We start from the raw sequence: 27,957 nt of genomic DNA, 5'->3' as shown, positions 1-27,957 counted from the left end.
GTTTGTTTTCAGGCTGATGCGCAAGTCTAATTGGGTTTCCAAAGAAAGGAACATGTTTTAATTATTAATTAGAAATCAGAGGAGTAAAAGAGTGGAAATCTGCTTCAGCTGGAGGTTTTGCTCAATGCTGGATTTCTCCTTAATAAGCTGAAACATTCCAGGCCTGCCTTACTTAGCGGTTGGGTGCAGTGGCTTTACTCGGGGGGTAGACATCTTAATGCTCATGTAATTATCATGTAATTATTTTGTAATGTGGGATCAAAATTTTGCATAGATGGCATTCTTTCACTGAACTTGAAAAATAAAAAAGTTGTGTTCATTAATGCAGTGATTCAGTCATTTTGGTCTAAGAAGCAGGGTTCCCTCATCCCCCTCCCTATCTCTTTAAGACACAAATATTTTGAAACAGTTTTAGAGATGGTGACCTCAAGATGAATAGAATTATTTAATTTAGATTTTGTTGAATATTTATCAGATTTCTTGTTGGTAATACTGCCTTTCAACAGAAGTGTCAAGTGGGTTGCAATTATCATCAAAGCTGATAGGTACAAATAAGCAATGATCCTGTCTGCTATCACAGGGTGTGCAGGTTCATAAAGGGGAATTCTTATGGAAGCCGCTTTCTCCCTATGAATTTTCCTCTCTGTTGCCATTGAACTTCTGGAATCAAAGTTGTTAAAGACTGATAGACTTTGTCAGAAGATGTTAAGTGGATTATGGCCCATCATAATAAATATTCCCTGTGGAGAGATAGGGTATGTTCTCATGAACAGAGAGTATGGAGCTGCCTCTTTTGACTTGTGCTTTCTAGTGCCTAGAAGTACTCTTGAGCAGAGTTCTGCTCTGTTTATAACTGCACACAGCTTGTCTGCACAGATGAAAATGTTATTGGGCCAGTGCTGTAGCTCTTACGGCTGGAAATCACTGGCAGCCTGGATCCAAGCTGAATCACAGGTTAAACCTGACAAGTTAAAGAACATAGCAAGAGCTGCTGGCTCTTGAGTTGCCAGATGTTTGTAGATCCATGTGTGTCTTAAGGGGAACTGCCCATTAAATGTCTCAGCTTTAATAGGAAAAGGGGATGGGAAAGAAGAGCATATGACTCCATATGGCTCCCTCAGTGTGGCAGTAAATCCTTGTGTTAGTGGGGTGCAACTGTGAGGAAATACAGACCTGTCTCCTGATGTTGCTGTTTCATAGCAAAAAATCCATGGAGGAGATGGGGAGGATATAGCTAATGTGGAGTGGATGGCTTCCTTTGGGGTTATGGCTTCCATGAACTTGTAGATGCAGCATTATAATAAACAAAATATCTGACTTAACAGAGCAACCGTTAAGAACATTTAATTTGGTCTTTTTTCATGCATCTGCTGAAATTACTACATTTGAAAATGTTTGGTTTGCATTCACAAAAGAAGTAAAATTTCCTGATTGTGGGCCATTTAGCACCTGTTTCTCCCTATAAGACTCAATATACCTTTCCCAAAACCTCGTTTTAAGAAGGAAAAAGATAGTTTCTTAGTTGTTCTTTATCAGATAGCTGCACTGGGCTGTCCTCCCCCTTCTCTGTACTTTATTTACATGATGTTTAGTTGTAAAGGATTTGACAAAGATGGATACCAGTATCAAGAAGGGACACTATGATCTGTGTTGCTACCAAGAGCTATTTCTGCTTGTGTGAATTGTAAGGTAGCTTTGGTCCCTCCTCCCTACTAACAAAGCTTTCTCTATTATCAAAAAGGAAACCACCTTCCTGACTTGTATTCTCCCAGCAGAAGTCAGGTTAAGCTTCATAGTGTAGTGGAAGTAACAAGTAATTAAGAATAACAAGCAGTTGTGATTAAAAACTCAAAACAAAACCTTCACTTTCAAGGGGCCATATGTTGGTAAAAGTGCTCCCCAGCTGAACCATATGGATGGGTGGAATGTGGGATCTCCTGCACATTGGGAAGAGGCCGTAATAATTTGTGACTTGACATATCATTGCCATGTTTCCTTTTGATCAGGCCAGACATCCACAGGTCTCTGTCACATCCTTGTAGGAGAATGAACGTGGGTCTCTGCAAACTAAGTATCTTAGTTTCAGAGTTAAAAGCAAGTGTGCCTGTAATTAAAACAAGACCAGCTTCTAACTGGTCGTTGCCTTGGTCAGATGACGCAGTCAATGATCCTGTCCCCTCCCCTCTCTTGCTGCAACCTGAAAAAACAGTTGCAAGTACCATTTTGAAGGCTGTTTTGCCAAGTGTCTGGCAAATGCTTTGTGTCAAAACATCCATCTTTTCCCTCTGTAGGCAAAGAACGAGCCCAACTCACTCATATCTTCATTAGTCACACGAAGAAGGCTAAACACACCATCCAGTAAAATGCTTTAGCTTCAAAAGTGGAACTGGTCCTTTATTTTGTGGAGGCTGCTTTATCCCTTTGTGAAAAAGGAAGCACAAAGTGCTGCAGTGGAGCAATAATAGAGATGTATGAGAAACAATGTCTTTAATCAATTTCAGCATCTTCATGGAGACCTTGCAACAGGGTTTTAGGCTGAGATTCGTAGAAAAGTGCACAGTGGTGTCTTAGAAAGGGACACGATCATGCCTTGTATGTGTATGTGAAGGAACTGCTGACACTGACATCTAGTATCTTGAATATATGTTCTGCTGTTGTACCTCCTGGCACAGCCTTGGTAGTTTCTTCATCCGCTGCAACTTCAAGAAGCTCATCTGGTTGTGTGGGAGAGGATGTGATTAGCAGCAGTGGCATGTGCCTAGCACTGCTGTGTGATTTGCAGAGGTACTTGTGAGATGCCTGAAGGGTGTTTATGTTCATGTTGCCATTTTCAGTAATCAACTCTTATTGATTTTTTCACAAGAAATCAAAGTTACTTTATAGGAAAATATTATGGAGGTTTCTCTTTGGTCAATGGATTTTTGATTTCTAAAACTTGCAGGAACTTAGAAGCTTTTTTACTTTTTAGCCCTCTGTACTTCAGCACACACATAAACCCATTTTTGAACAAGTATGGGAAGTGTTTGACATGGAACATTTGCTGATGTATTGTTTTTCTTGCTAAGCCATCAGTGGAACAACTTGCTGCTTCCTTCTTGCATGAAAAAGCTGGCCCACCTCAATCACCCTTAGCACCAGTGAACCCCAACACAGCCAAAATAACCTCAATACCTAACTTGCATGCAGGCAGCATCAAGTTTGGGAGGTCAGTAGTATGGTTTGCAAGTTCTTTCACTACACATTATCAGGAGAAATGTTTTTCATGGAATAAAGAGTCAAACACAATCAATAAATTCAGGCCCTGTAGGTACAGATTTAGGTATTGTTTATTCTCCCTTGTTTAGAGAAGCTTTTGCAGTCAGCTACCCTGCAGTGGGCTAATGCTGGCTGGCTGCCAGATGCCCACCCAGCTGCTCTCTCTCTCCCCAGCCTCAAGAGGACTGGCAGAGAAAGTAAGATGAAAAAGCTGAGTTGACATAAAGACAGAGAGATGGCTCAGCAATTACTGTCATGGGCAGAACAGACTCGATTTGGGGGACACTAACTTAATTTTTCTCCATGCCCCAGGAATGCTGGGCAGTGGGAGGTTATGGCAAGTCCAGTGATGGTCAGTCAGCGGTGGGTCTGTTGTGGAGCCAGCTGTATCCAGCACAGGGCAGCCCCTGACCCCTTCTCACAGAAGCCCCCCTGCAGCCCCACAGCCCAGGCTGGCCAGCACACCCAGCACACGCTCACATTTCCACCCTGTGCTGTGTGTGCAGCACAGCCTGGCCAGCCTGACCCCTGGCCTCCAAGCAGATGTCTCCAACTTTTCTTGCCTGCTGTCAGGGTAAGTAGGTGATGGGCTCTCACACAAATGTTGATCCTGAGCCTGGCTTGTGGAGGTCCTCTTTGATGTTTTATTTTGGCTACTTGCCAGGGGGTCCAATTTTTAAAGCACAGGGGTAACGATCAGATTATTATCCCTGCTTCAGAATTCACTGTTCTGCAGACATCGTTTCCTGCACGCTTGCTGGGTAGCAAAATGTCCCCAAGAAGGACATGCCACCAAATGCAAGATCTGTTTCTGTGTTGCTGGGAGGAATAACACAGGGACTGCAAAAGTTGCCTGGCTGTTCAAATACGAATGTCACAAACTGTGGCTTGCTCTTCACTGCTTGCCTCATTTAGCCATCCCAGAGCACTATTTGGAAACAAGCACAATGCACCTGGTGGGTCAAGAAAAGCCTTCCTTGCTTTTGTTCTGGATACCTGGTAACGTGTGCTGGCATGTTGTGGTGCAAGACTAAGTGCATGTTGTACAAAAACTCAGTATAGAATTAATACCTGCCTGGAGGTTTCTATGTACTTAGGTGGGAAATTCAGCCTTATCAATCATTCTTTGTGTTTCACTCTTCAGAATAAGTACCATTCAGATTTACGGGCTGCCTAATTTATTAATCCGAGTAAAAAGAAGACAAAGATATATCTGATTCATTGAATATAATCTTTTGGGCAGATCAGGAAGATGAAGAAAAATACTGAGCGCTGGCTTGGAATAGAAATCTTCAAATATTATCATTTGATCTAGAAATAAACTGGCAGAGCACAAAGGTTGCCTACATTTATCATTCATAGCATTTTACTACTAGATACTGTGCTTACTTCAGATGTCAGAAAATAAGAGACTTTGCACAAAAGCTGGGTTTTATTCATTTTGTGACACTCTTCCTAATGCTACCCAAACCAGCATGTGTTGGTCTAATTGCCCTCTGTATCTCCATTTTTATATCACTGTAGGTCTTTGGAATTTGGAAATTCTTGATTACCCTGTGTACTGTAACATTTGAAACTGTGCTTGAGCCTTAACTGTATTTTGATGTCCCTGCTTGCTTTAAATGGCAGAAGCACTGAATATAAATTAGAATATATTAGCATTTTGCTGACTTAAAAGATGACATTTATTGTGAAGCATAAAGAGTTAATCTTAGACTTTTAGCTCTGAGCTTACTTTACTGAGCTTCTGCATACACGTGTTAATTTTCTCAGATGAGGGATAATGGATGTCACTTGAGAAAACAATACTGATTTGGGTTCTTTCATAGTTTGTGGGTTTATGTCCCACATGGTATAGAAGCAGGCTCTGGGAGATTGCCTGAAATATGCCTGGCCTCTCAGCTGCACTAAAAATAATTCCTGCTTCCCTTATTTCTAGAAGTAATTCTGAGATGCTGCAAACCTTTACCAGCTTCTTGTTTAGGAAAAAGATTTCTCTTCAGCTTTCAAATAACAATAAGGGAATGGTCTTTAGGTGCAACTGTTATATTTCCAAACCACTCCTTTGTAAAAATGCACGTGTGTTGTGGATTTTTTGTGTTTTGTTTAATCACTTTTGTTATGAAGCATTCTTGATTGGGTGACCTTTCTTTGAGAGTAGCAGTTCACATAGGATTTTGGCAAAATGGGTTTGAACATCCTTGCTTTACTAAGCACTAGCACCTAGATGACAGTAATTCACCCTCTAATACCCCCACAAAACCTATTTATGCAGAACTCGACATGATTTACAGTCTCTCTAAAGGAGGAATATAGGACTTAAGCAGTGCCTAGAATTGTTTTTTTGACCTCCATTTAAGTTATTGGAAGTATTAGGCTCTTCAGACAACTAACCTGTTCTCTACCCTGGCACTTAGCACTTTATAACAGAGCTGCACTATCAATTCTGTGGCATTCATGTGTCTCCCTCCTAACTTGAAGGTGGAAAAATTGCAAGGGAAATTGCTGCCCAGCATTGGAGAGTTTCAGGCAGCCAGTTAAATTGATCTTAGTAGTGATAAAAGTCCAATGTAAGGCAACACAATCACAACCTCTTTATTAATATTTGCTGACCATTGTCCATTTTAACTGTAACACATTGCCTGTGAATGCCAATAATGGCATAATGGATGCTTCCCAATGCCAGGGTACTCATTTGAGCTTTGTGATCTGCAGCACATACAGGTACAGAGGTGTTATTTTATTTGTTTGTTTCTGGAGACAGAAAAAAATGCTGGCAACTAATAGATTCTAGAGATGTTTTTTTCCAACACCAATTTTAAGGAAGTGTGTGAATGGAAAAAATAGTTTCTGAGAAGTCAGATAACATCTGCATTAATATGGTATATTGTAAGGATCATTAATGTTCAGAGTATATTATCAGGTGTTTTCTAATGCACTTTTGATGAGCTGTAATGATGCTTGCTGTAGTGTTTTTTCATCTCTACTCTCCCTCCCTTTTTTTTTCTGCTTGATTGTAATAATGACTTAACCCAGGTGGTAGACTCTATCCAGAAAGTGCCCAAGGGAAATATTATTCCCTAGTACCAGCAAACATCACAGATAGTCATTGAGTTCACTGTGAAGTTTCCTCAGGAGGGAAGATCTTGGATCTCCCCTTGGGTATCTGGACCTGCCCCACATTTGCAGTGTAATAATCTGGCTTTGGGATTAGATGGAGAAATGGCAGAGAGAAACAAGATGAAAAATGAAGTGGAAGGGAATGAAAAAAGCCAGTAATATGTGGTAACTTTTGAAAAGACTGATTTTTGTTAGAATATAACCTGTCATAGAATAAGATCCTGGAAAGTATTTGGATAATTTTGAGATTATTATTAAAGAGCACAGTGCAGGTTCAAATGATGAGGACGAGTGTAAGGATAGAGATTCTTCCCTTTGGATATCTCAGGGTATTGGTTGGTTATGATCCTGCTAGAAAATATTTCTGGTTTTTGGATATGACTGATATTTGTCCTTAATATTTTATCTTTTGCAGCTCTCTTAATCTGCACGATCAGCCAGGAAATGTATTTTAAAGCTCTGGTTCCCTAGTCCTTGTTATGCCACCCAGTTGCACAGAACAGCAAGCTTTAAATAAATGCCACGAATCTGCTGTAGCTGTGTCAGGTAGACAAGGTGCCTAAAAGTGAACAACTGAAAATGCAGGCAATGGTGATAGAGAAATACTACACATGCTTTTCAACTGAGCAAAGTCTTTGTAGTAGTGGGTGTGCAGAGTGTCTGGTATCACTCGCTGTGTACCATTAGGATTTACTGGCAGTAGCCAGCACAGGCACCACAAGCAAGAGTAAATCACGCTGGTTGTTCAAAAGATGGTCTCTTGTAAGTTTACCCAGGTTTGCATGCATGTGAGAAGAAGGGACTTCTTTGTTTTCTTATTTTTTCCAAATCTCTGTTTCGTTGTTTGTAGAAGAATTCAAAAATAAAGTACCCAGGACGAAAATTATGCTGTTAGGTTGCTTTTGGCTATGTTATATTGAAAGTTATACTTTGCAAATGTAATCTGTAACAGCAAACGGTGTACAGAGGAAAAGGAGACGTTGTTGCACACAACATTTTCCATTTTCTGTATAAAAGCTTGTTTAAATAATTTTGTGCCCTTCCCTTTTCACTGCCTTTTTAAGGCAGCAGCTGAGTGCGTGCCCCTGTCAGCCCAGGGCTGTGCACGTGGTGTGGGGAGACCTTTCACAGCAAAGGGGGCTGCAGGGAGGCTCAGGCAGCTCTCCCACCAGTGGCTGTTTTGCCTGGGACAGGTTTTCTTTGAGGTTGTACTTACTTTCTGAAATGCTTTGTACCATCTCCTAATCCACCCACATCTGCCCCTTAATATTCTCCATGGATGGGGTAGGACTAGAAGGGCACTCTGCAAGTCTCCTAAAATGGCAATGAAAAACCTAAGTGATATCTGGTCCCAAACTGTTTTAGATTTATCTTGGAAAAAAAGAGGCTTTTTAGTGGTCTTTTACTTCTGGGAGCATGGTTTCCCTCCCCAGTGAGATGCATTTTGTGTCAGCTGTTTCTATATTAAAAAAAAGTCTCCTGAAATAACTGCTTTTGGCTTGTCAGCATCTGGCAGCCCTCTCCTCCTGAAGCAGGCACCACCAAGGTCCCATGTGAGCAGGAAGGGCCCCTCTCTCCCTGTATGGCCCCTGCAGAGAGGGGGTGCCTGGCCCGGCCGGGGTCACAGGTGGGGCAGCCCAAATGGATTGCACTGCGCTTGCTTCTGATGTGCCTGGCCTGTGCTTGCACACCCCGATTAAATTTCTGCTCTTGTCAGTCCATTAAACCTCCCAAAGTGATTTGTTCTCCCCAGAGAATCACAGGAGAGGGGGTGGAAAGGTAAAAAGAGAAAGGAGAAAAATAAAGAAGGGCTGGCAGGAGGAGAGGACAAACCAAAAATGAGTAAAACAGAGCTGCTGAATCCCATAGCCAAGTATTACATTATGGACTCCCAGTTTGGATATAAGCAAAATGTTTCCTTAGAGCAGAACTGTATCCAAAGCTAAAAAAAAAAAAAAAAAAGTTTTCCAGAGGTGAACCAGATGTGCTCTGTCCTGCCTCAGGAGCAGGAGAAGGTGACTCACCTCTGGCACCTCTCACTCCCCAGCCCCCTCTCTCCTCATGCCCCGCTTTGCACTGCGAGCAGGATGGTTCTGAGGGGTTGCTTGTGTTCCACAGCTGGATTCTGGGTGATTCCTGCTGCCCAGGGCAGGTACCTGGCTGGCCTGGCCTCTGGCTCCTGCAGCAGCTGCATGTCTCACTGCTGCTGAGTCCTCTGTGCAGCTGCCCAGTGCCTCGTGGCCCAGATGTGAGCAGCCAGCTTTGCTGATGTATTTATTCTGTGACACTGCTAAACTTCAGTGGGTTTTGCAGGCTGGTGGTGAGGCTCACAGCTCAGTGTGACAGTGGCCACCATGCAGTGGCTTCCCCTAGTGTCCCTCCAAGGGGGCTGAAGACAGAGCAGGACAAGGCTGAGTCTCTTGATGGGTTTCAGGACACCCAGCTTCTTGGTTTTGAGGAGTCCATATGTCTTAAAACGTCATCCAGCTAAATGAAACAAAAAACACTGTGCCAAAAGAGTACAAATGTTTATCACCAAAGTTAATAAAAGTAAGGAAATTAATACTTATAGTTGACCTCCAATACCTAGGCACAGTGGGGTGTAGCAAGGAAGTAGTTAGAAAGGCACCATGGTGAGCCTTTGCAGTGAATTACCTTATTTTTATTAACTTTCTGACAACCTCGGTGAATTTCCTTTCTTTTTATGATGTGATTAAAAAACCTAATCAGATCGTGTAATTAAAATACATAATTGCACAATCTCAGAGTTTTTCATAATTACTGTACATGGTAAATATTGTTACCTGATAACACTTTGCACAAAAATTCTGATGAATTTGTGTAGGATGGTTAGGAGGTGTCTGATTTTCAGTGTTTGCAATGGAACTTCCTCTAATGGCTCTATATAGATAGTAAAATATTTTAAAATGGAAAATATAGATAAACTCTAAAATAATGACTCAGTTGTCCTTTTTTAAAGCTTTTGTACATATTGGGCAGCAGGTATGTGTTGACATGGTGTGTTTCTGTGCATTTATAATGGCTGTTTCCTACATGCTCACACCTCTGCTTCTGTTTTGTTAGGCACCACCCACTGGAAAATGGGTGTTTTGATACAAAGCAACACAGTAAGAAAAAAATCGGATCAAATCCAGTATCTCAATTCCAGCCAAAGAACTGAATTAAAATGAACTCCTTCTTAAGCCTGTGTACAGTGATTCAGGGTAGACATGATGTTGCAGCCTTCCTGATGTCAGGTAGCCAGGAGGCCCTGAACTATGGTTATGTTCATAGAAAATCCAAAGATGCAAGGTATGATAACCCTAAATAATGGGAAAATTGTTACCCCAAACCAAACAAACAAAAAAAGGTCGTATGTGTCTTTAAAATCAGCTCCCAGGTATGAGGAAGCAGTTACAGGGTTTTCATTTATTTGTCCAATTTTGTTTTGGAAAGGGTGAGATGGGCTAAAGAACTTATTTTAGACAGCAGCGCAGTTTATTTGTGGTCAGAAAACTCTTCTGTCGTGAAAATTTTTGCCTTATCTACAAAAACTAAAGTAAATTACAGAAAAGCCTTGACAAAACATGCAAATAATATGTGAATTGTATCTGGGGAACCTTGTTCTCTCACTCTCCTGTGGGAGACGCCAGAGTTGCCCAGTCTGTGCTCCTGTCTGGGCGGGGAGCTTTGGCTGTGGGTCTGGGAAGGGCAAAACTCAAGAGATCACAGAGGGTGGCGAGGGGTTTTCATTATTCAGATATATTTAGGAGAGTAGGCTTTTTGCAAATGAATCTGGTTGGAGCTTTAAAACTCTTTGTGTTGTTTATGAAAACAATAGTTTTTCATTTCCATGATGGAGGTGTGTGTGTTGTCAGCCATTAATTGACTGGAGATGTTTTTTTAACACATCTGGTTTTGGAGGTACAAGTGTGTCTTTTAAACCTCTGATGCCTGATTTCCCAGAGAGATCTTAGTTGTTTATTTTTTATAGAGTCTTTTGCTTTTTCTGTTTTGATTTTTTGACCATTTTTCCTGTGCCCCTACCCTAAACATCCACCTCCACCTTACACCCATGTTTAATTTAGGGAACTCTTCTGTAGAAAGCCTGTACCTTTCTGTAAAAAGCCTTGCTGTACCTTTAGTGTCAAGATGTACTTTTGGAGGGTAAATTCAATCTCTCTCTCCCTACAGTCTCCTCATTCCTTTCACTGAGTTGTTTAGTCTATTAACATTCCCAGATTCTTTTTTGTAAGTATAACCAGTCCTCATCATGCGGGTGAAGTTAGAGAGAAAGTTATTGACTATAGCTTTTCCCTTTATTTCATTTAATTCTCTGATATCAGTGCCAATGTCTGTGTGAGACTGCTCTCAAATGGAAGGAGTGCTGTTAGCGAGTTGGGGAAACAGATATTTGTTTGCAAGTGCCAAGACATTTGCTGTCCCTCCTTCTCTTCAGGGATAAATTGAGATGATTCAGTGTACACTCCAACCCTAATTTTAACCCCATTTAAACAAATAATTGTGCCCTGCACCTTTCCTCGTTATAAATTCACTCTCTCATGTATCTGTGGCCAAGGCACAGAGACAGTTACTAACTAGAATAAATCATACAATTCACATTTTGTGGGAGGCAAAAAACCAACCACATGTGTGGTCAGAAAAAAACCTGCATTGCTACTTAAACTAGAGCCATCTGAATAGAGAAAATGAGCACCTAAGACTGTAAAACAATTCAGGAGGGAGGTGTGTCTGTCGCAGGGGACTTTGAGGAAAGTGCCCCTGTTCCGGTCCGTGGGCAGTGTGGTGCTTGCAGCTGGGGCTGGGAGCACAGCAGGGATGGAGGGAAGGTTCCTGCCAGGCTCTGCGTGGCTCCTGGCAGGAGGGCAGCAGGGCTGGAGGGGCTGTTGTCTCCTGCTTGGATTCGCTCTGGCTCCCCAGCTGCGCTCCCCCCTCCTGCCTGCCTGCACTGATGAGCATCCTCCCTACGGGAGGCTTTCTCCGGAGCGTGGTCGCTGCTGACTGACAACCTGAGAAGCCTCTAAAGAATTTAGAGATTCAAAAAGTCTCTCACAAACTTGTGGTGTAGGAGATGGGGCACAGCCTGGGCTGCTCTCAGTGCTGGGTACCCACAGGAGAGGGATGTCCAGTGCTCTGCGACATGGAGGTGCTTGCAGTGGGCACCAGGGGGTTAACCCCTGCAGCCTGAATGGGGTCTCAGCAATATTGGGCATGGGATCCCTTCTTGAGCTATACCAATGGAGTTGGGAGCTCGAGGAAAAGAGACCTTGCCTGTTGCCACAGCTCTTCTTTTGAACGCCTGAGAGCGCAGCCACATGATTTGTCATCAGGCCCTTCAGTCCAAAGGGCAGAGATGTGTTGGAAGAAGAGAGCAGCTTTCGGCGGATGGTTTTGTTGTGCGGTGCGGTGCAAGTCCTCAGATCACAGATGCCGGGTCACTGACGGTTAAACTTGAAAGGCCTCTCATGCAGCACATTTGTTGTAGGGAAACACTGGTGTACCGAGAGCAGTCTTACTGGGTGGCAAATGTGTCTGTTTGCTTGCTCATTTTAAAAGTCTCTTCTTGTTTAAAATGGTGGGTACTGTTAGGAAAAAAGAAGTAGCATTACCATACAGTGCAGAATACATGTCTCTCCTAGGCAAGCCATGCTGTTTGACTTTCATCTTGCATAGTAAAAAACCTATAGTTATTTTCTTTTTAAACCTTTCAGTTATTTCTGTCAGGTATTGATAAGTGGAGAACTTCCTTCCCACCTCTGTTTCACGCAGTTTCCCTCAGGCCAGTTACAAACATTGTGCAGATTCATGACCAATGTTTATGATAATCAGGAATGTGCTTCATATTCACCAGTGTGCTATTACATTTGTGGGTGTTCTTTTTTAATTTTAAATTAATTAATTTCTTAAAAATTGTTTGCTAACAAACCCAGAGTCTTAACTAATTGTACTTTGCCCTAATGTACACCATCCCTGAGGAATGGGAGATTTTCTCAGCAGGAACAAACCCCTTTTCCAGTCTTGGGTCAGATGGAGCTGGCAGCTTCTTCAGCTCCAAGGATACCCACTGAGGTCACTGGGGCACACAAGCCCCTCCAAAGGCAGATGGAGGCCTTGAGGGGCTGCACTCACCAGTCTGTGGAAGTTGTGATATTTGCAAGTGCAGCTTCATTTCCGTTCATTGTGTTTGCATGAAACCTTATTCTGAATTCACTAAATGGACAGGGAATACATGCACCTTTCTGAAAATATCTCTAGTAGAACTGGCTATATTTCATATTTGTGTCACTTGAATTTTGAGGAGTGTTGAGTAACTGCTGTTCCTATTGAATTCAATGGGATTGCTGTGAATACAAAGCACATTTGGAAGTCAGAACAATAATGTGTGTGCATAGCTATAAAACAGGTTACCTGATACTGTTTGTCACATGTAATTTACTTTTCTTCCCTTCTTCTTTGAAGGCAGTATAAAATCTGGATGTTGTTGGGTTTTACTGTTTGTTTATTGCTGAGTAATTTCAGCCAACATGTGTTTTTCAGCATTAAGTCTATTCATCATGAACATCAACCCACTGAGATTGTAAGTGTGTCACATTTTTCCCACCTAGATCAAAATGAGAGTCTGGAACAACCTCCTTCGTTTTAACTTAACAAGCTGGCAACTTGCTCTAATAATATGACCAGCTTTAAGTTCCTCAGGCCAGAAAGCTTGGCAGTAAAGTTCTGTGCAGGGCAGAGGTATGAAACATAAGGTTTTTCTCAGGTTTGGAACATGGCAATTGTCTTCTACTGAGCACTGATGGAAAATACTAATTTGGAAGCCGAATTCTGTTCTCTGGAAAGTACTTATCATCTGTTAGAGACAGGGACTGCAAGCCCATTTTCTTACGGGTCAGGTCACCACATAATACCAGTTGAAGATCACATCACAGAAAGCCATCCTAGCAATGCAGTCACTTCTGGTGACCCCAACCAGAGGGCACAGAGCATTTTTGATGTCTGGTCCATTTTCTCACTTCTAGTGGTTCTTTTGGCTCACAGCTGATTCATGACAGCTCTGCAGAAATGGAAAGGCCACTCTAATATTCTCTACCAGCACAGAAGCAGATAGCCATTTGTCTTAGTAGTGACAGCAGATTATCAGAGAACTCTTGGCAAAGCTGTCTTTGTCCTAGTTTGCCACTGCCCCAGTTTTAAAAGCACTTGCTTCTCCAGACTGCTGCCCACACCATCAAAATGAGCTCTGACTTGATTCTGCACAAGCTGAATATCCTGTGGGAAAGAAAGTGCTGTTTGTCCTTGTCAGTGCTGACTTCCAGGACTCGCTGCTCACTGTGCAGGATATGACCCTTAAATGAATTTTATGAATGAGCTAAATGGATTGTAATTGATGACTTCACTTGAAAGTACAATGTGAAATTGTGAAAACAAGCACAATAAAAGATTAAATTAAATCACACCAATCTGGTCCATTAGTGGAGAAAAGTCTATCTCTCTTTACTTTGAGCTTCTGCATTCAGTGAGTTTCTCCAAACAGCAGCTAATCTGTGTTTCTGGTGCTATGGCTATGAACTGAGGGCAAGAGCTTGAGCTGAGTCTGTGTGACTGCACGTGCCTGAGGGTACTCAGCAAAACAGCCTGAGAACAGGTGCCTGCTGTATTTGAGAGCTGCTTGATCAAATGGGAGGGAGGAAATCATAAATCTAGGAAATTAATCTCATGCATTTCATCCCACCAGAAAGGCTGTCCCACTGGCCACATTTCCACGAGCAGCTCAGTCTCGGTCTCGGGTGTGTGCTGTGTGGGAACACCCTCCCTGCTAACAGCAGCAAAACACAAGGAAGGGAAAACATCTCTAGAGATGAGAAAATGCATGAAGTAATGCATGTATTGCAGAGACCTGCACAGAGGCTGATGTCCTTCCACTGCTCTGGGCTGGATCTTTGGCTCTGCAAGGGGCAGTGCAGGGCCCAGGGCTGGCCCCACTCGTGCTGTGATGAGGGCAGGCTCTGCAAAGCTGCTGTGAGGGCTGCTCAGATCACTGCAGCAACCCTGCTTGCATCCCTATGCTTAGACAGAAAAGAAAGCTCTTAACTGCTGTGTGTTGTCTCTTTGTTTTGCATAATCAAGTGTTGAAATCATGATAAATGTTGACATCAAGTAGCCAGAAGTGCAGAATATAATTGTGTAAGGCCAATGGGGTCATATGAAGTTTGTGCTCTGGCTAACATAACATGTAGAAATATTACTAACAATTAGCATAAGTATTGCCATTTATTATAACTATTTTTACAACTAATTATTATAAGTAATAATTATTCTACTAGGATTCTTTTCCTGAGGGTTTTGTCATTCCTAATGTTTGAAAGTTGTAGATGTCGTAGCTGAAACCCTAATTCTGTAATATTCTCTCAATGTGACTGTTGCATCCATGATGTGTTTACATGACTCCATATACAGTTTTGTTCTTTTACATCTGTCTTACAATGTGCCCTTTTGCTAAATGCTCTGTAGGCATCAAAGCAGGCAAGAATGACACAGGACCCTCTAGCAGGGTAAGCAGAAGCAGCAAGCTATTAAGATCTTCCTGTTATTTCATTGATGATTTTGTAGGTATCATCTTCTAATCTCATTTAAAAAAGACTGAAAGTGCATTTGAATATTTCTGAGGAGCAAATTGCTAAGCAAAATATATATATAATCCTAACATTTTGGTAGGAATAGGGTGAGTTATTATTGATTCACAGAGCACGACAAAACATCACTGCATGAATTAGCAAACAGCTGTTTCTAATTTGAGTTTAGAACTGTACACAGAGGAACTTGTTTTAGTGTTCACTCCTTTCATTTATAATGAATTTTAATTACCGCTACAGGTGAGAAAAATGTAGAAACAAGCTTGTATCTTGTGGAAGAAACAAAGGAGAGACAGATGCTAACAGATTTACAGTCTGTGATAAAAGGAATGTTTTGGTACACTTTACATGTAATTAGAGTGCAGCTGTTTTCAGTCCCAAGTCCATGATGCACAGCAGAATATAGTATCTGCTGCTTTTCCAAAGGGAGTAAAGAAAAACAGTGATTCAACTCTGAAAGCATTTAGTTTATTCCTAGATCTAACATAAAACTTTCTCCTCCAGCCCTATTATGCCATTTATCGAAGCATGAAAAAACTTACTTAATGATATGTTAATTTTTTGTTACCAGTAAAATACAGACTGTTTGACATAAGGAAAAATAATGGTAAAAATAACTTATTTTATCATCTGCTCAGAATTATGGATCACCCTATCGATGGTCATTACTGAGCCTTGATATCTCTGCTAATGGGAGACAAGGGCTCAGGCATGCATTATTCTGCCTTAACAGGTTTCTGTATATCAGCTAAGCTTCAATAGACATCTTTGTGTATACTTTTAACTTGCAGTATAAAAAAGACTAATTAGATGTATCTTTGATCACTACAAAAAAGTTTAAACAAAGACAGCAAGGTTTAAACTGTCTATGTGTAACAGTTTATCTGTGGCAGACATCCCAGAAACTTTAGTGTTTGAAATTCTGCACTACATCTTGTGCTGATTTTGTATTCTAAATACAAAGTTACTCTCTGCATGAGAAGAAAAATCAGATTATATATACTTTCCATTGAGCCAGACGTCTTCCTTGTTTTTTTAAAAAGTCACGATAAAATGAATTGCAGTACAAAGCTGAGAAAGTGGGAAAAGAGTCACTAACCTTTGGTAATTTAGTCCAACAGAAATGCTTACCTCATAAGCATGGGATTAGGTATAACTGAATTTTTCTCAAGTCAGAGATAATAATGAAAGCACTGCCTGTGGTGCCACTTACATTAGCACCTCTTAGACTTTTATCCAATTTCATGTTTGCTTTGAACATTTTATACATATACATATACATACATACATACATAAATATATATATACACATACATACATATATATGTGTGTGTGTGTGTGTGTGTATAGCAAAGTGCCTTAAAATACAGAACTCTGACCTGTTTGGTGAAGAAGCTGATGTCACTGAAGTGTGAAGCTATGTGTAGAGTTCTTCAGAGCAGTGTGAACTTCCCTGGCCTTCCTCCCTGCCTTGGCTAAGGGTGGATTTGGCAGTTCTGGGGGACAATTGCATGATATTTTTTGAAGAATAATTATAAGTAAGTTGCAGAAATCCTTCTTCTCTCGTTTAGTGAAAGTAGTGCTGGATGTCAGTCACAGCCCAGCAGTGACAGTGCCATTCAGAGCTAGATGCAGTGTCAGTGTAGAAGGGCTTTCATTGCCACAAGGGCTGGTGGGTCATAGTCCACTATTGCCTTCTATGACTCAACAAACAGAAATGTTCATTGAAGCTGATAAATGCATAAAAATTTGAGTTTGGAATATTATTGGTACTTCTAATTATTTCTTATAACTCTGAAGGAAATGTGCAGGAAAATGGGACTAAACCCTCCAACAAAATAATTAAGCAAAAAGCTGTCACAGTGCACTGAAAATGTTGAACTTAAAACATTTGCTATGTAAACTTGATTTGCATTATTTCACACCAGCACTGCAGTGTAAATGAGCAGCGTATGCTATGTGAGGTTCTTACTATAATCCACTGTAATGATCTATCCTTGGCTTTAATACATAGTGCAGCGCTGCAAAATTTGCTGTAACCAGTACTGAGGATTTGTCAGTCCTCAATCTCTGTGTTTTATTCTCATAGTTAAGCATCTGCAATAATAATAATAATAATTATTGAAATTGATAGCATTTCTATTGTACTTTCCATCTGAGGATGTCTCAGGGTTTTCACAGCGATACAGAAGTAAGCCCTACAATTTGCCCTTGAGAAGCAGATGGCTTTTTGCTATTATGGAGATGAGGAACTGAAGCACAGTTCAGAAGCGTGGCTTATGATGCCAAGCTTGTTTTCAAAAGTTACTGGTTTGGGTGCTAGAATTCCATCAACTTTCAACACCTTAAATAATTTTCAATGCTTTGACCATCTTTAAGTTGTGTATCATGGAGGGACTCAGAGAGAATCAGAAGTCTGAGCTTAAATAGCAATCCTTCCTTCAATAATCAATTTCGGGGTTTTGTATTTGTTAATTTAAGTTATTTCTCCTGTGTACTAGCTCTGTGCTAGAGGAATAAACCTGATAGAATACGATCACATTCTAAATCTGACCTCCTTGGTTTATTGTCCTGTATGAAGATGCCTTCTGGGCTCAGGAAGGGAGTCTTAAAGATGTTCCTTTGGCCAGACCCTGGATTTTTCTGATGCCTGGGGCTGGTTGTGCAGGCTCTCCTGAGCCCTGTGGTGCTCAGTCTGTGCTGGTGGCACTGGAAGGAGCTGGCCTGCTGTAGTGCACAGGCCACATTGCAGCGTGCCCTCCAGGCACATCCGTGGTGTGCAGGGATGCACAGAGGCCCTGTGGAAGAGCCACCTGAGCTCCCCACACGGAGGGGAGGCAGAGGAGGGAGATTTCTCAGTGGAGGGGAACCTGATGATACTCTGCTGGTGAACAAGAGCTTTAGGCAAAGATGAACTTCAGGTCCAGGCCAGCAAATGTGATCTCTGTGCATGTGTTTTGTTCTTGAAAGGAAAAGGAACCAGCTGGGGGTAGCCTGGGTTTGTGCAGTTCCTGCCCAGGAATGTGGCCCCCAGGGCTGGGTGACTGGGGAGCTGAGCAAGAAAATGAAGCTCTGCTCAAAGTTCAGCAGAAGCAAACTGTTTCCAGCTACCTGGAAACAGGTAGGGAGATGTGAAGGTGTTTGCAGGAACTGTGAAATTGTGTCTGGTTGATTATATTTCTATTAGCAAAATAACTCTGGAATAATAAATATATCAATGTCAGCAGTGTATGCGGAGATGGCAGTGCTGCTTACTCCTGGCAATCAGTGATGAGCCATTTGTCTCCCTTCTAAGAGAGATCACATCTTTTTAAGGCTTCATTTTATTGTTTTAGCTTCATGAATATGTCTCTGAACTTGGCTTGTGTTATCTGGAAGATAAATAGAGAACAAAGTATGATTTATACTACATTTTGGCCAAATTGTTCTTCTTAGAAGGAAAAATACACTTATTGAATGCATTGAGGCTGGAATTAGCTCCTCACTGATGATGATAAATGCTTGCAGTCCTGTAAACGTGCTGAACATTAAGTTGCTAAATTACTGTACCAGTTTGAGATTGATTATCAAGAATGGCCCTTTAAGCTTCATGACCTGCACATATATCCTGAGGACTACTGACATCCTGAAGCTTCCTTAATGCTCTTTTTTTCCTAATTAAACTTTTTGTTGAATTTTCTTACCCTTTTAATACTTGTTTTGATTCTCTTATGCGCAAATGACAAAAGCCTTGCACCAGCCATGTGATTCTCTATTTTAGAACAGTCCCACTTTGCAGGATTAGCCATTTTAATGACTTTAATCTCCTTTTTGAGAGTGATTTTTCTCATTCTGCTACATTCCTTTGATTGCATTAATGTAGAATTATTATTCTAACCATCTTTGCCAGACATGTCATACTACATCTAAAATATATCTTCCCACTAAAATATTACTGTGGTAAAATACCTTAGAATTTTCTCCTCAGTTCATTATAGGTCTTTTCTTCAATTTAATATGGCAAGTTAAAATTAGCAGGGCTATTATTCATTCATTCATTCATTCATTCCATAAAGAGATTAATGATAATGAGTTTTCCCTAATTTCTTCAGTTTAGATGTTCAGTAATTTAGTATCTTGTTAGTAAGAAATCCAGGTAGGTTGTTTCTGATGCTTAAAGTTTCTTCTAAAATTCTTTTAAAACTGTAAAAATATGAGAAAATGCTGGAATAAAAAGAATCTAGAAATTAAACATGAAAATTGGTAAAAGGTCCAACTAAAGCTAACAAAAGGAGATAATATTTGTGATCTTTGTAAACACTTCAATTTTATGACAAATCCAGCTTTCCAACCTGAGAAATGTTATTTTTTTAAAATCCAAGTTATATTAGCAAAAGCTTTGTGCTTCATTCACAAAGTAATACTAATACCAGCTTTCTTTGATTTTGTTTTCTGAATAGCCCAATGTGTTTGAAGAGCAGCAGCTGGAGGGGAACTGGCTCTATTTGAATGTTAGACTGTGTTTTGAGGTAGATCTGTTCATTTCAGAGGAAAAAGAGACTTTCTAGAGATTTGTTCAGTTTGTGTGGTGGGCCAATGTAATGGTTGGCATACGTGCATATGAATGTAAGGAAGTTAAAGCAGTTGGCCCAGGCTGTGTTACCACTGGATTTGGCCCATGGCATCTCAGGTTTCCGAGCCGAACAATGGAGCTTTATTCGGTGGAGGCGTTTGGAGAGCTCGGGCTTCTCTCGGCGCAGCCCTTCCTGTGTGTGCCGCCGCTCCGCACAAGGCACGAGCAGCCTGACTGCGAGAGGGGGGATATTTCAGATGCACGTGTTTTTACAAACATTTCTGCAGAGAGACATATAAAATCATTATAATTACAGCCAGTAAGCCCGAGCAGTAACTAGCAAATGGTGGGGTGCTTTTTCTCCTGTTGTTTTTCTCCTCTCTCCCCCTCTCCTTAGACAGCAGCAGCGGCACAAACGCAACATGTGCTGCCCTAGTTCAGGCCCAGCATCCCCCTCGTGCTCCCCTTTGTCTCCTTGCCCCTGGAGGAGCCCAGCTGGTGAGAGGAGGGAATTAGGCAGCCCTGAGCTACCGGCACCTCCCCGGGGCCCCTAATCCGGGCGCTGGCAGCCGGCTGCCTCTTCCCTCCGACGGCCCGTGGCCGCAGGTCCGCGGGGACGGAGCCCCGGATACGGCTGGCGGCAAAGCTGGGGGATGGCGGGGGCTGGGGGCTCCCCGGGGGCTCCGCAAAGCTGTGCTGGCAGCGGGGTGGGCGGCGGAGGTGGCTTAAATTGGGAACATGAGGCTTTGTTGCAGCTGCAGAGAGAGAGAGCCGTTCATGGTCGGGGGAGTGAAGCCTGAGAAAAGTTTACATAAAAATCAGGAGCTCGTTGTCTTTGTTTTAGGCTTGGGCTCCGCCAGATTTGGAGCAGCTAGTTGAGCGCAAAGACCTTGAGCGTCTTAGAAGCGCGGATGCTTGCTGAGAGTCGAGGTGCATTTCGGGAGCAGGAAGAAGCAGCTTCTCGGTGTCCAGCATCGCTCTGGAGCAGGAGGTTTAGTTAAACGAGGGAGCAGAGCTCTCTGGGGAGCACGCGGTGCAGAGAGCAGACGCCTGACCTGGAAAATAGACATCCCCATCGTGTGGGAAAAGTTGTTTGGGATGTGCTTATTTGGTTTAGTTTTTTCCAAGGTCGCTGCTCTCTTTCTTTACCTGGGATGAAAGAGCAGGTGCTTGCCAGAGCAGACGGTGCTGCAGGAGCTGCCTGGTACGGTGGTGATCCCCTCATTAGCCGAGCCTTTCTTTGAGAGCTCCTCGCTGTACTTGTGCCTTCTCCGCCTGGTGACTCTGTAGTTGGCAGGCACGAGGAGTGTGCGTGTGGCAGCCTACACACACAGCCGGGGATTTTTTTTATTGGTTTGTTTTAGTAAAAACTGAAGTAGGAACATTAAATGTTTTATAAGGACGGTGTATCTTGAGAACTGGCTCCTTTTTGGAATCTCCAAATGTTTGTGTGGTCAGCGCCTTCCATCATTTACATGAACTTTATTTTTGCTTCGTTCTGTGGTTTAGTTTGCTATCAGACTAGTGGCATTTATGTTTTGCTCAACATCTCTGCATTTGTTGGAATTAGGATATTTGAACTCACTCTCTTCTGTTTCTTGCTAACAATTCTGTTAATGAAAGCTGACAACATTTTATGTATTTTTCCTAAAATGACTGTGGGGCTGCTGTGTTTCTTTATGGTAATATGGAATTACAAAATATTTTTCAAAGCTTCATATTGATTATAAGAAATAGTTATGAAAACAGAGGCTGGGCCACTTTTGGTTTATCCTGAACTTGATTCTTTTGTGATGTCTTGAGATCTCCAGTGGTGATTTTCCTGGGCTTTAAAAAAATGTTTGATTTTGTACTAAGAGGGCAACGTTACCTTTTATACAAACAAACATGGTAATGGTGCAGATCTCTTCTCTGATTTTCTTAAGCTCTCTCAAATCTGTTGCTTTTATTCCACCTAGATGTTCAACTCTGCCTTTGAGCAGCCTTTCATTCTGTTACAGTTTTGAGACAGAATGGAAGGATTTTTTTAATGGAGACATTACTTAAAATCATCTTGATGTAGCATTTAACAGACCCACAAATTCACAGGTGATCACTTAACACTGTAGCTTTCCGAAGTGTTTGTATTGCTTCACTGCACATTGTGTTTCGCTTTCTTTATTCATTGTTTATTGCTTTACAGTACAGTGAGCAGGTGTTAAACCTGCTAAAGAAAAACGCTTTTTATTAACACTATGTGTTGGCATATTTGTGAATTATGTGTACAAATATATTTTTATGTCTCTTTCTCAAACCTCCTTTCAAATTCAGAGGGTTTATTTGGGGGTTTTTTTGAGTTGATTTTTTTTTAATGCTGTAGTAGCAGAAGCCCATAGTGTTGTTGAGAGCTTTGTCCTTATTTCACAGATGCACTGGGAATTGTTTTTAATCTCCTTTCTGCTTTCCCATTACAGATGGTGATGACGACCCACAACTCTCCTGGGTGGCTTCATCTCCCTCCAGCAAAGATGTTGCATCACCCACTCAGATGATAGGAGATGGGTGTGATCTTGGCATCGGGGAGGAGGAAGGGGGGACTGGCCTGCCGTATCCCTGTCAGTTCTGTGATAAGTCCTTCATTCGCCTGAGCTACCTTAAAAGGCACGAGCAGATCCACAGTGACAAACTACCTTTCAAATGCACCTACTGTAGCCGGCTTTTTAAGCACAAGAGGAGTAGGGATCGCCACATAAAGCTTCACACGGGGGATAAAAAGTACCATTGCCACGAATGCGAGGCTGCATTCTCCCGCAGTGACCACCTCAAAATCCACCTGAAAACCCACAGCTCCAGCAAACCATTCAAGTGTACTGTGTGTAAACGTGGGTTTTCATCTACCAGCTCATTGCAGAGTCACATGCAAGCTCATAAAAAGAACAAGGAACATATGGCAAAGACTGAGAAAGAGGTGAAGAAGGATGATTTTATGTGTGATTACTGTGAAGAGACATTCAGTCAGACTGAAGATTTGGAGAAGCACGTAATGACACGCCACCCACAGCTTTCTGAGAAGGCAGATTTGCAGTGTATTCATTGCCCTGAAGTATTTGTAGATGAAAACTCGCTGCTCTCACACATTCATCAAGTCCATGCCAACAAGAAACACAAGTGCCCTATGTGCCCAGAGCAGTTTTCTTCAGTGGAGGAAGTCTATTGCCACTTGGACAGCCACAGACAACCTGATTCCAGCAACCACAGCATCAGCCCTGACCCAGTCCTGGGGAGTGTGGCGTCCATGAGCAGCGCAACGCCGGACTCCAGCGCGTCGGTGGAAAGAGGTTCCACTCCAGATTCCACCTTAAAGCCTTTGAGAGGACAAAAGAAAACCAGGTCTGTTGACAGAGAGGAAGGCCAGAACTGGTCTAAAGTTACTTACAGCTGCCCCTACTGCTCGAAGCGTGACTTCAACAGCCTTGCTGTTCTGGAGATCCATCTGAAGACCATTCATGCAGACAAACCTCAGCAAAGCCACACGTGCCAGATCTGCCTTGATTCCATGCCTACACTATACAACTTGAATGAACACGTGAGAAAAGTGCACAAAAACCATGCCTATCCCATGATGCAGTTTAGCAACATTTCTGCCTTTCATTGTAATTACTGCCCGGAGATGTTTGCAGATATCAATAGCTTGCAGGAACACATCCGCATTACTCACTGCGGCCCAAATGCTACCCCTCAAGATGGCAACAATGCTTTCTTCTGTAACCAGTGCTCCATGGGCTTTCTGACTGAAGCTACCTTGACTGAGCACATCCAGCAGACTCACTGCAATGTAGGAAATTCAAAATTGGATTCCCCTGTAATTCAGCCAACACAGTCTTTTATGGAAGTTTATTCATGCCCTTATTGCACAAACTCCCCCATTTTTGGCTCCATCCTGAAGCTTACAAAGCATATTAAAGAAAACCACAAGAACATTCCTCTGGCACACAATAAGAAGTCAAAAGCAGAGCAGAGTCCAGTTTCTTCTGATGTTGAAGTCTCTTCCCCTAAAAGGCAGCGGCTTTCTGCAAGCGTAAACTCAGTGTCTAATGGTGAATACCCATGTAATCAGTGTGATCTAAAGTTCTCAAATTTTGAAAGTTTTCAGACCCATTTAAAGTTGCATTTGGAGTTGCTGTTGAGGAAACAGTCTTGCCCTCAGTGTAAAGAAGACTTTGATTCCCAGGAGTCTCTTCTGCAACATCTCACTGTACATTACATGACAACTTCCACTCATTATGTATGTGAGAGCTGTGACAAACAGTTTTCTTCAGTGGATGATTTGCAGAAGCATTTGTTGGACATGCATACTTTTGTGTTGTATCACTGCACCCTTTGCCAAGAAGTTTTTGATTCCAAGGTATCTATCCAAGTGCATCTGGCAGTCAAGCATAGCAATGAAAAGAAGATGTATCGTTGCACAGCCTGTAACTGGGATTTTAGGAAAGAGGTGGATCTCCAGATCCATGTGAAGCATAGTCACTTGGGCAATCCATCAAAGTCTCACAAATGTATCTTCTGTGGTGAGACCTTCAGCACAGAGGTAGAACTGCAGTGCCACATCACAACCCACAGCAAAAAATACAACTGCAAGTTTTGTAGCAAAGCTTTTCATGCCATCATCTTGCTTGAAAAGCACTTGAGGGAAAAGCATTGTGTTTTTGATGCTAGCGCTGAGAATGGTACAGCTAATGGCATGACCCCAACAAATAAGAAGACAGAAGGGGCAGATATACAGAACATGTTAATGAAGAATCCAGATACTTCCAACAGTCATGAAGCCAGTGAGGATGATGTGGATGCTTCTGAGCCCATGTATGGTTGTGACATTTGTGGGGCTGCCTACACTATGGAGGTCCTCTTGCAGAACCACCGTTTGAGAGATCATAACATCAGGCCTGGGGAGGATGACTGTTCTAGGAAGAAAGCAGAATTCATCAAAGGTAGCCACAAGTGTAATATCTGTTCAAGGACCTTTTTCTCAGAAAATGGCCTGAGAGAGCACATGCAGACCCATCGAGGCCCAGCTAAGCACTACATGTGCCCCATCTGCGGGGAACGCTTCCCATCGCTCCTGACCCTGACGGAGCACAAAGTCACTCACAGCAAGAGTTTGGATACAGGGACATGTCGGATCTGCAAAATGCCACTGCAGAGCGAGGAGGAATTCATCGAGCACTGCCAGATGCATCCAGATCTCAGAAACTCCCTCACTGGGTTTCGCTGTGTTGTCTGCATGCAGACGGTCACCTCTACCCTGGAGCTGAAAATTCATGGGACGTTCCATATGCAGAAATTGGCAGGAAACTCTGCAACCTCATCGCCTAACGGCCAGGCCTTGCAAAAACTCTACAAGTGTGCGCTGTGCTTGAAGGAGTTCCGGAATAAGCAGGACTTGGTAAAGTTGGATGTGAATGGCCTTCCCTATGGCCTGTGTGCTGGATGCATGACCAGGAGCACCAACGGACAGTCTTCGGGCTTGACTCCACAGGAGGTGAACGAGAGGCCGTGTGGCAGCCTGAGGTGTCCAGAGTGTAGTGTCAAATTTGAAAGTGCTGAAGACCTGGAGAGCCACATTCAGGTAGACCACCGAGACCTGACACCCGAGACCAGTGGCCAAAGGAAAGGTACCCAGACGTCCCCTGTTCCCAGAGTAAGTACAGCTGAACTTTAAGGTTTCTGAGGGATAAAATGTAGATCTTCAATGTGAGAACTGATCTAATATGATTTCTTTTTTTTTTAAATTGTCACCTTATCAAATAACTTTTGCTACTAAAAAAATCTCAGCAAAACAGGAGGAAGGGTAGAGTAATTCACATAGAACAATCAGAAGTTGCTCAGCCTCTCAGGCACCTTGATTCCTTGTAGCAGCACATCAGATTTTTTACCACAGAGCTGCCCTAGATTTACCAGTAGAGAGCTGGGACTCTTGGGCATTGGGGATTGAGTTTGTCCATGAATTCTGATTCTACTGAACTGGCAAATCTGGAAAAGCTAGTTTAGGGGTAATTTAATGAAAAATGGAGATGCTGAGTACCCAAAACAATAAAAAAAATCTAATCTGTCATATTTGAGGAATGAGATTATTTCTTACCAGGAAAATAATAATGAACAGGAGGATATAGGAACTTGTGAGGGAAAAAATAGTGAACTCCATCCTACCCCCCAAATTCTCACCTAAACCGAACCTCTGTGCTAAAGAGCTTGTCCCTAGGAATGTCTGTCAGAGTGAACGTTTTGAGATTACTTGGAAGTCTGTATGCATTTGTGTGAGCTTGTTTGTGTGTGTGTGTGATTTTAAAAGAACCTGCTTCATGGCCCTTCTGTAGGGGCTGGTAGGGGATAAGTAGTTTCTTAGCAAATCTGGGCATTGTCGAATGCAGATTACATAAAAGTGTGCTGTCCTTGACTTTTTGCAGATAGCCTGCTTTCCTTTTTCTTAGCTTACAAGTTACTCAGGAACATGCAGATCCAAGTAAGGTTCCAGAAGCCTACTCAGGAGATTAATATCATTTGCAGTTTATAGTGTTCTTAAATTATTTGTTGACATTTTGGTTCAAGATTGGGCCAAGTCAGTCCTTCCTCTGTCAGGAACAGATGGAATGAGAAGTGGATTTTGGAAATCTTCTCAGGAGACCAACAGCAGACACATCTGAGTATTGATATCATCTGACATTTTTAATTAAACATGATGGGGTGAGATTTTCAAAAGTATCTAAGGAAATTAGGCACCCAACTCCTAATGAATAATTCCAGCCGTAGATGCCTGTTCATGTCAATCTGCTAATTAAAGCACCCACAAACACATCTTACTGAATTAAAAGCACCTGAAAATACCATCCATTCAACTAGAGCACCAGGGGCTCGGTAAGTAAGAGAGGGCCCTAAGTATGTCCTGAGGATGTGGGCTGAGGTGCCTCCGAGGGAGCTGGTGCAGGCTGTGTCCCTGGCAGGAATTTCTGTCCCTGCTCCATGTGGGGCTGTCTGGGGCAGCAGCATCCAGCTGAGCTGGGCTGGGCATGGCCATGCCCCAATCCATCCTCCTGAGCCAATCCCACAGAAAGCTTGATTCTTTTCTTGTCTTCTCTCTTTCGGTAAAACCATTGGATATTTTCCCCTTTGGGTGTGACTAAGCCTCCAGGCACACGAAAATAATTTTGCAGAAGAATGAGGAATGGAAATATCCCACCTTTGGTGTGATACCGAGGTCAGCCTAGTCATTGTCCTTCTTCCTCCTTAGGACTTTATTTTCTTCTAAATTCTTGAAAAATAACTCTGTTCTATTAGATAGGACTAATTTGTATTTCTGCACCTATGGAATTACTTTTCCCTTCCTATCAGCTAGCAGAACACATTGCCATTTTCTTTCTTACTTCTTGCTTTAACTCTTTCTTTTCAGTGACAGCTTCTATATTTGCTCTCTCAGGGGAAAATTTTAAGTTCTTCAATAAGGTAAATGCTTTGAATTTCATCCCATAAGGGAAGTTCTGAGCTTCTTTGTAGAAGATAATGAAAAATCAGCATTTGTGATGATGGCAAATGGTACCTCACTGGTGTCTGTGGCCTGCACATATGCTAATATCAGAGATAAGCATCCCAGGAATATATATATTGTTATTAGGAATAATTCATTATCTTACCCTTCATTATAGGTACAAGACCTGAATCTGGTATCAGTTCACTAGAAAACTGTTGGTGTTTCACTCAGGGTTCTGAAGGCAATGAGTGCCCTTTGTGTTTGCCTAGTAGAAGGATTTTCAAAGAATGATACTGGCTTTTAAATGGTGATACATCTCTGCATTCAAGAACAGTGTTTACTTAACTTCATTGGCTTCATAGAAAAGCTAAGCAAGTTGAACATGAACTCTCTTGTCATCTTGTTAGTGCACTGCACACAGGTAAAATACCACTTTAATGGAGCAATCTGTAGTGCACAGTGCATGTAGAGTGATCTGCACGTGTTCAGAGAACAGCTGCTTCTCTCCAACTCTTCAGTATTTCTACATTTCAGTTTTTGAACACTTTATTTTTCTTTCTTAAATAGAAAAAGGAGTTGAAGATTAGGACAAGGTGCAGTCAGAAGGATCATAGAGGTAGATTAGATTTTTAAGTAGTGGGTATATATTTCAGAGTAAATAAGAATAAGCAGAATGAAATCCAAGCAAATGGAAGAGATGATAATAACATATAAAATCTGTAACTTCTTTCTATGTCAGAAGTTGCTCTACCAGCTGTTATTTACTTTTTGATAGAAGAGATGAGTGTGGAAACCTAAAGGAATTTCAGGGAAAAAAAAAAAAAAACAACTTAAATTAAGATTTAACCCCAAAGTGAAAGAAAGGGAGAAAATAA

General features: G+C 42.0%; 1 protein-coding gene across 3 annotated transcripts in view; it reads left to right on the top strand.

Moving 5' to 3' along the window:
* The window catches only part of ZNF423 (zinc finger protein 423), a 226,139-nt gene that overhangs the window by 106,845 nt on the left and 91,337 nt on the right, over positions 1–27,957 (top strand). For all 3 annotated transcript variants that reach the window (XM_053953064.1, XM_053953063.1, XM_053953066.1), the window contains one exon: positions 22,035–25,258. In XM_053953064.1, coding sequence (XP_053809039.1) covers positions 22,035–25,258 — 3,224 coding nt within the window. The remainder of the gene's footprint in view (positions 1–22,034; positions 25,259–27,957) is intronic.

Source organism: Vidua chalybeata, chromosome 11 (genome assembly GCF_026979565.1).
Source record: "Vidua chalybeata isolate OUT-0048 chromosome 11, bVidCha1 merged haplotype, whole genome shotgun sequence".
Taxonomy (NCBI): Eukaryota; Metazoa; Chordata; class Aves; order Passeriformes; family Viduidae; genus Vidua; species Vidua chalybeata.
Note: the sequence above shows the minus strand (reverse complement) of the source record. Positions and strands in the feature narration are given on the sequence as shown.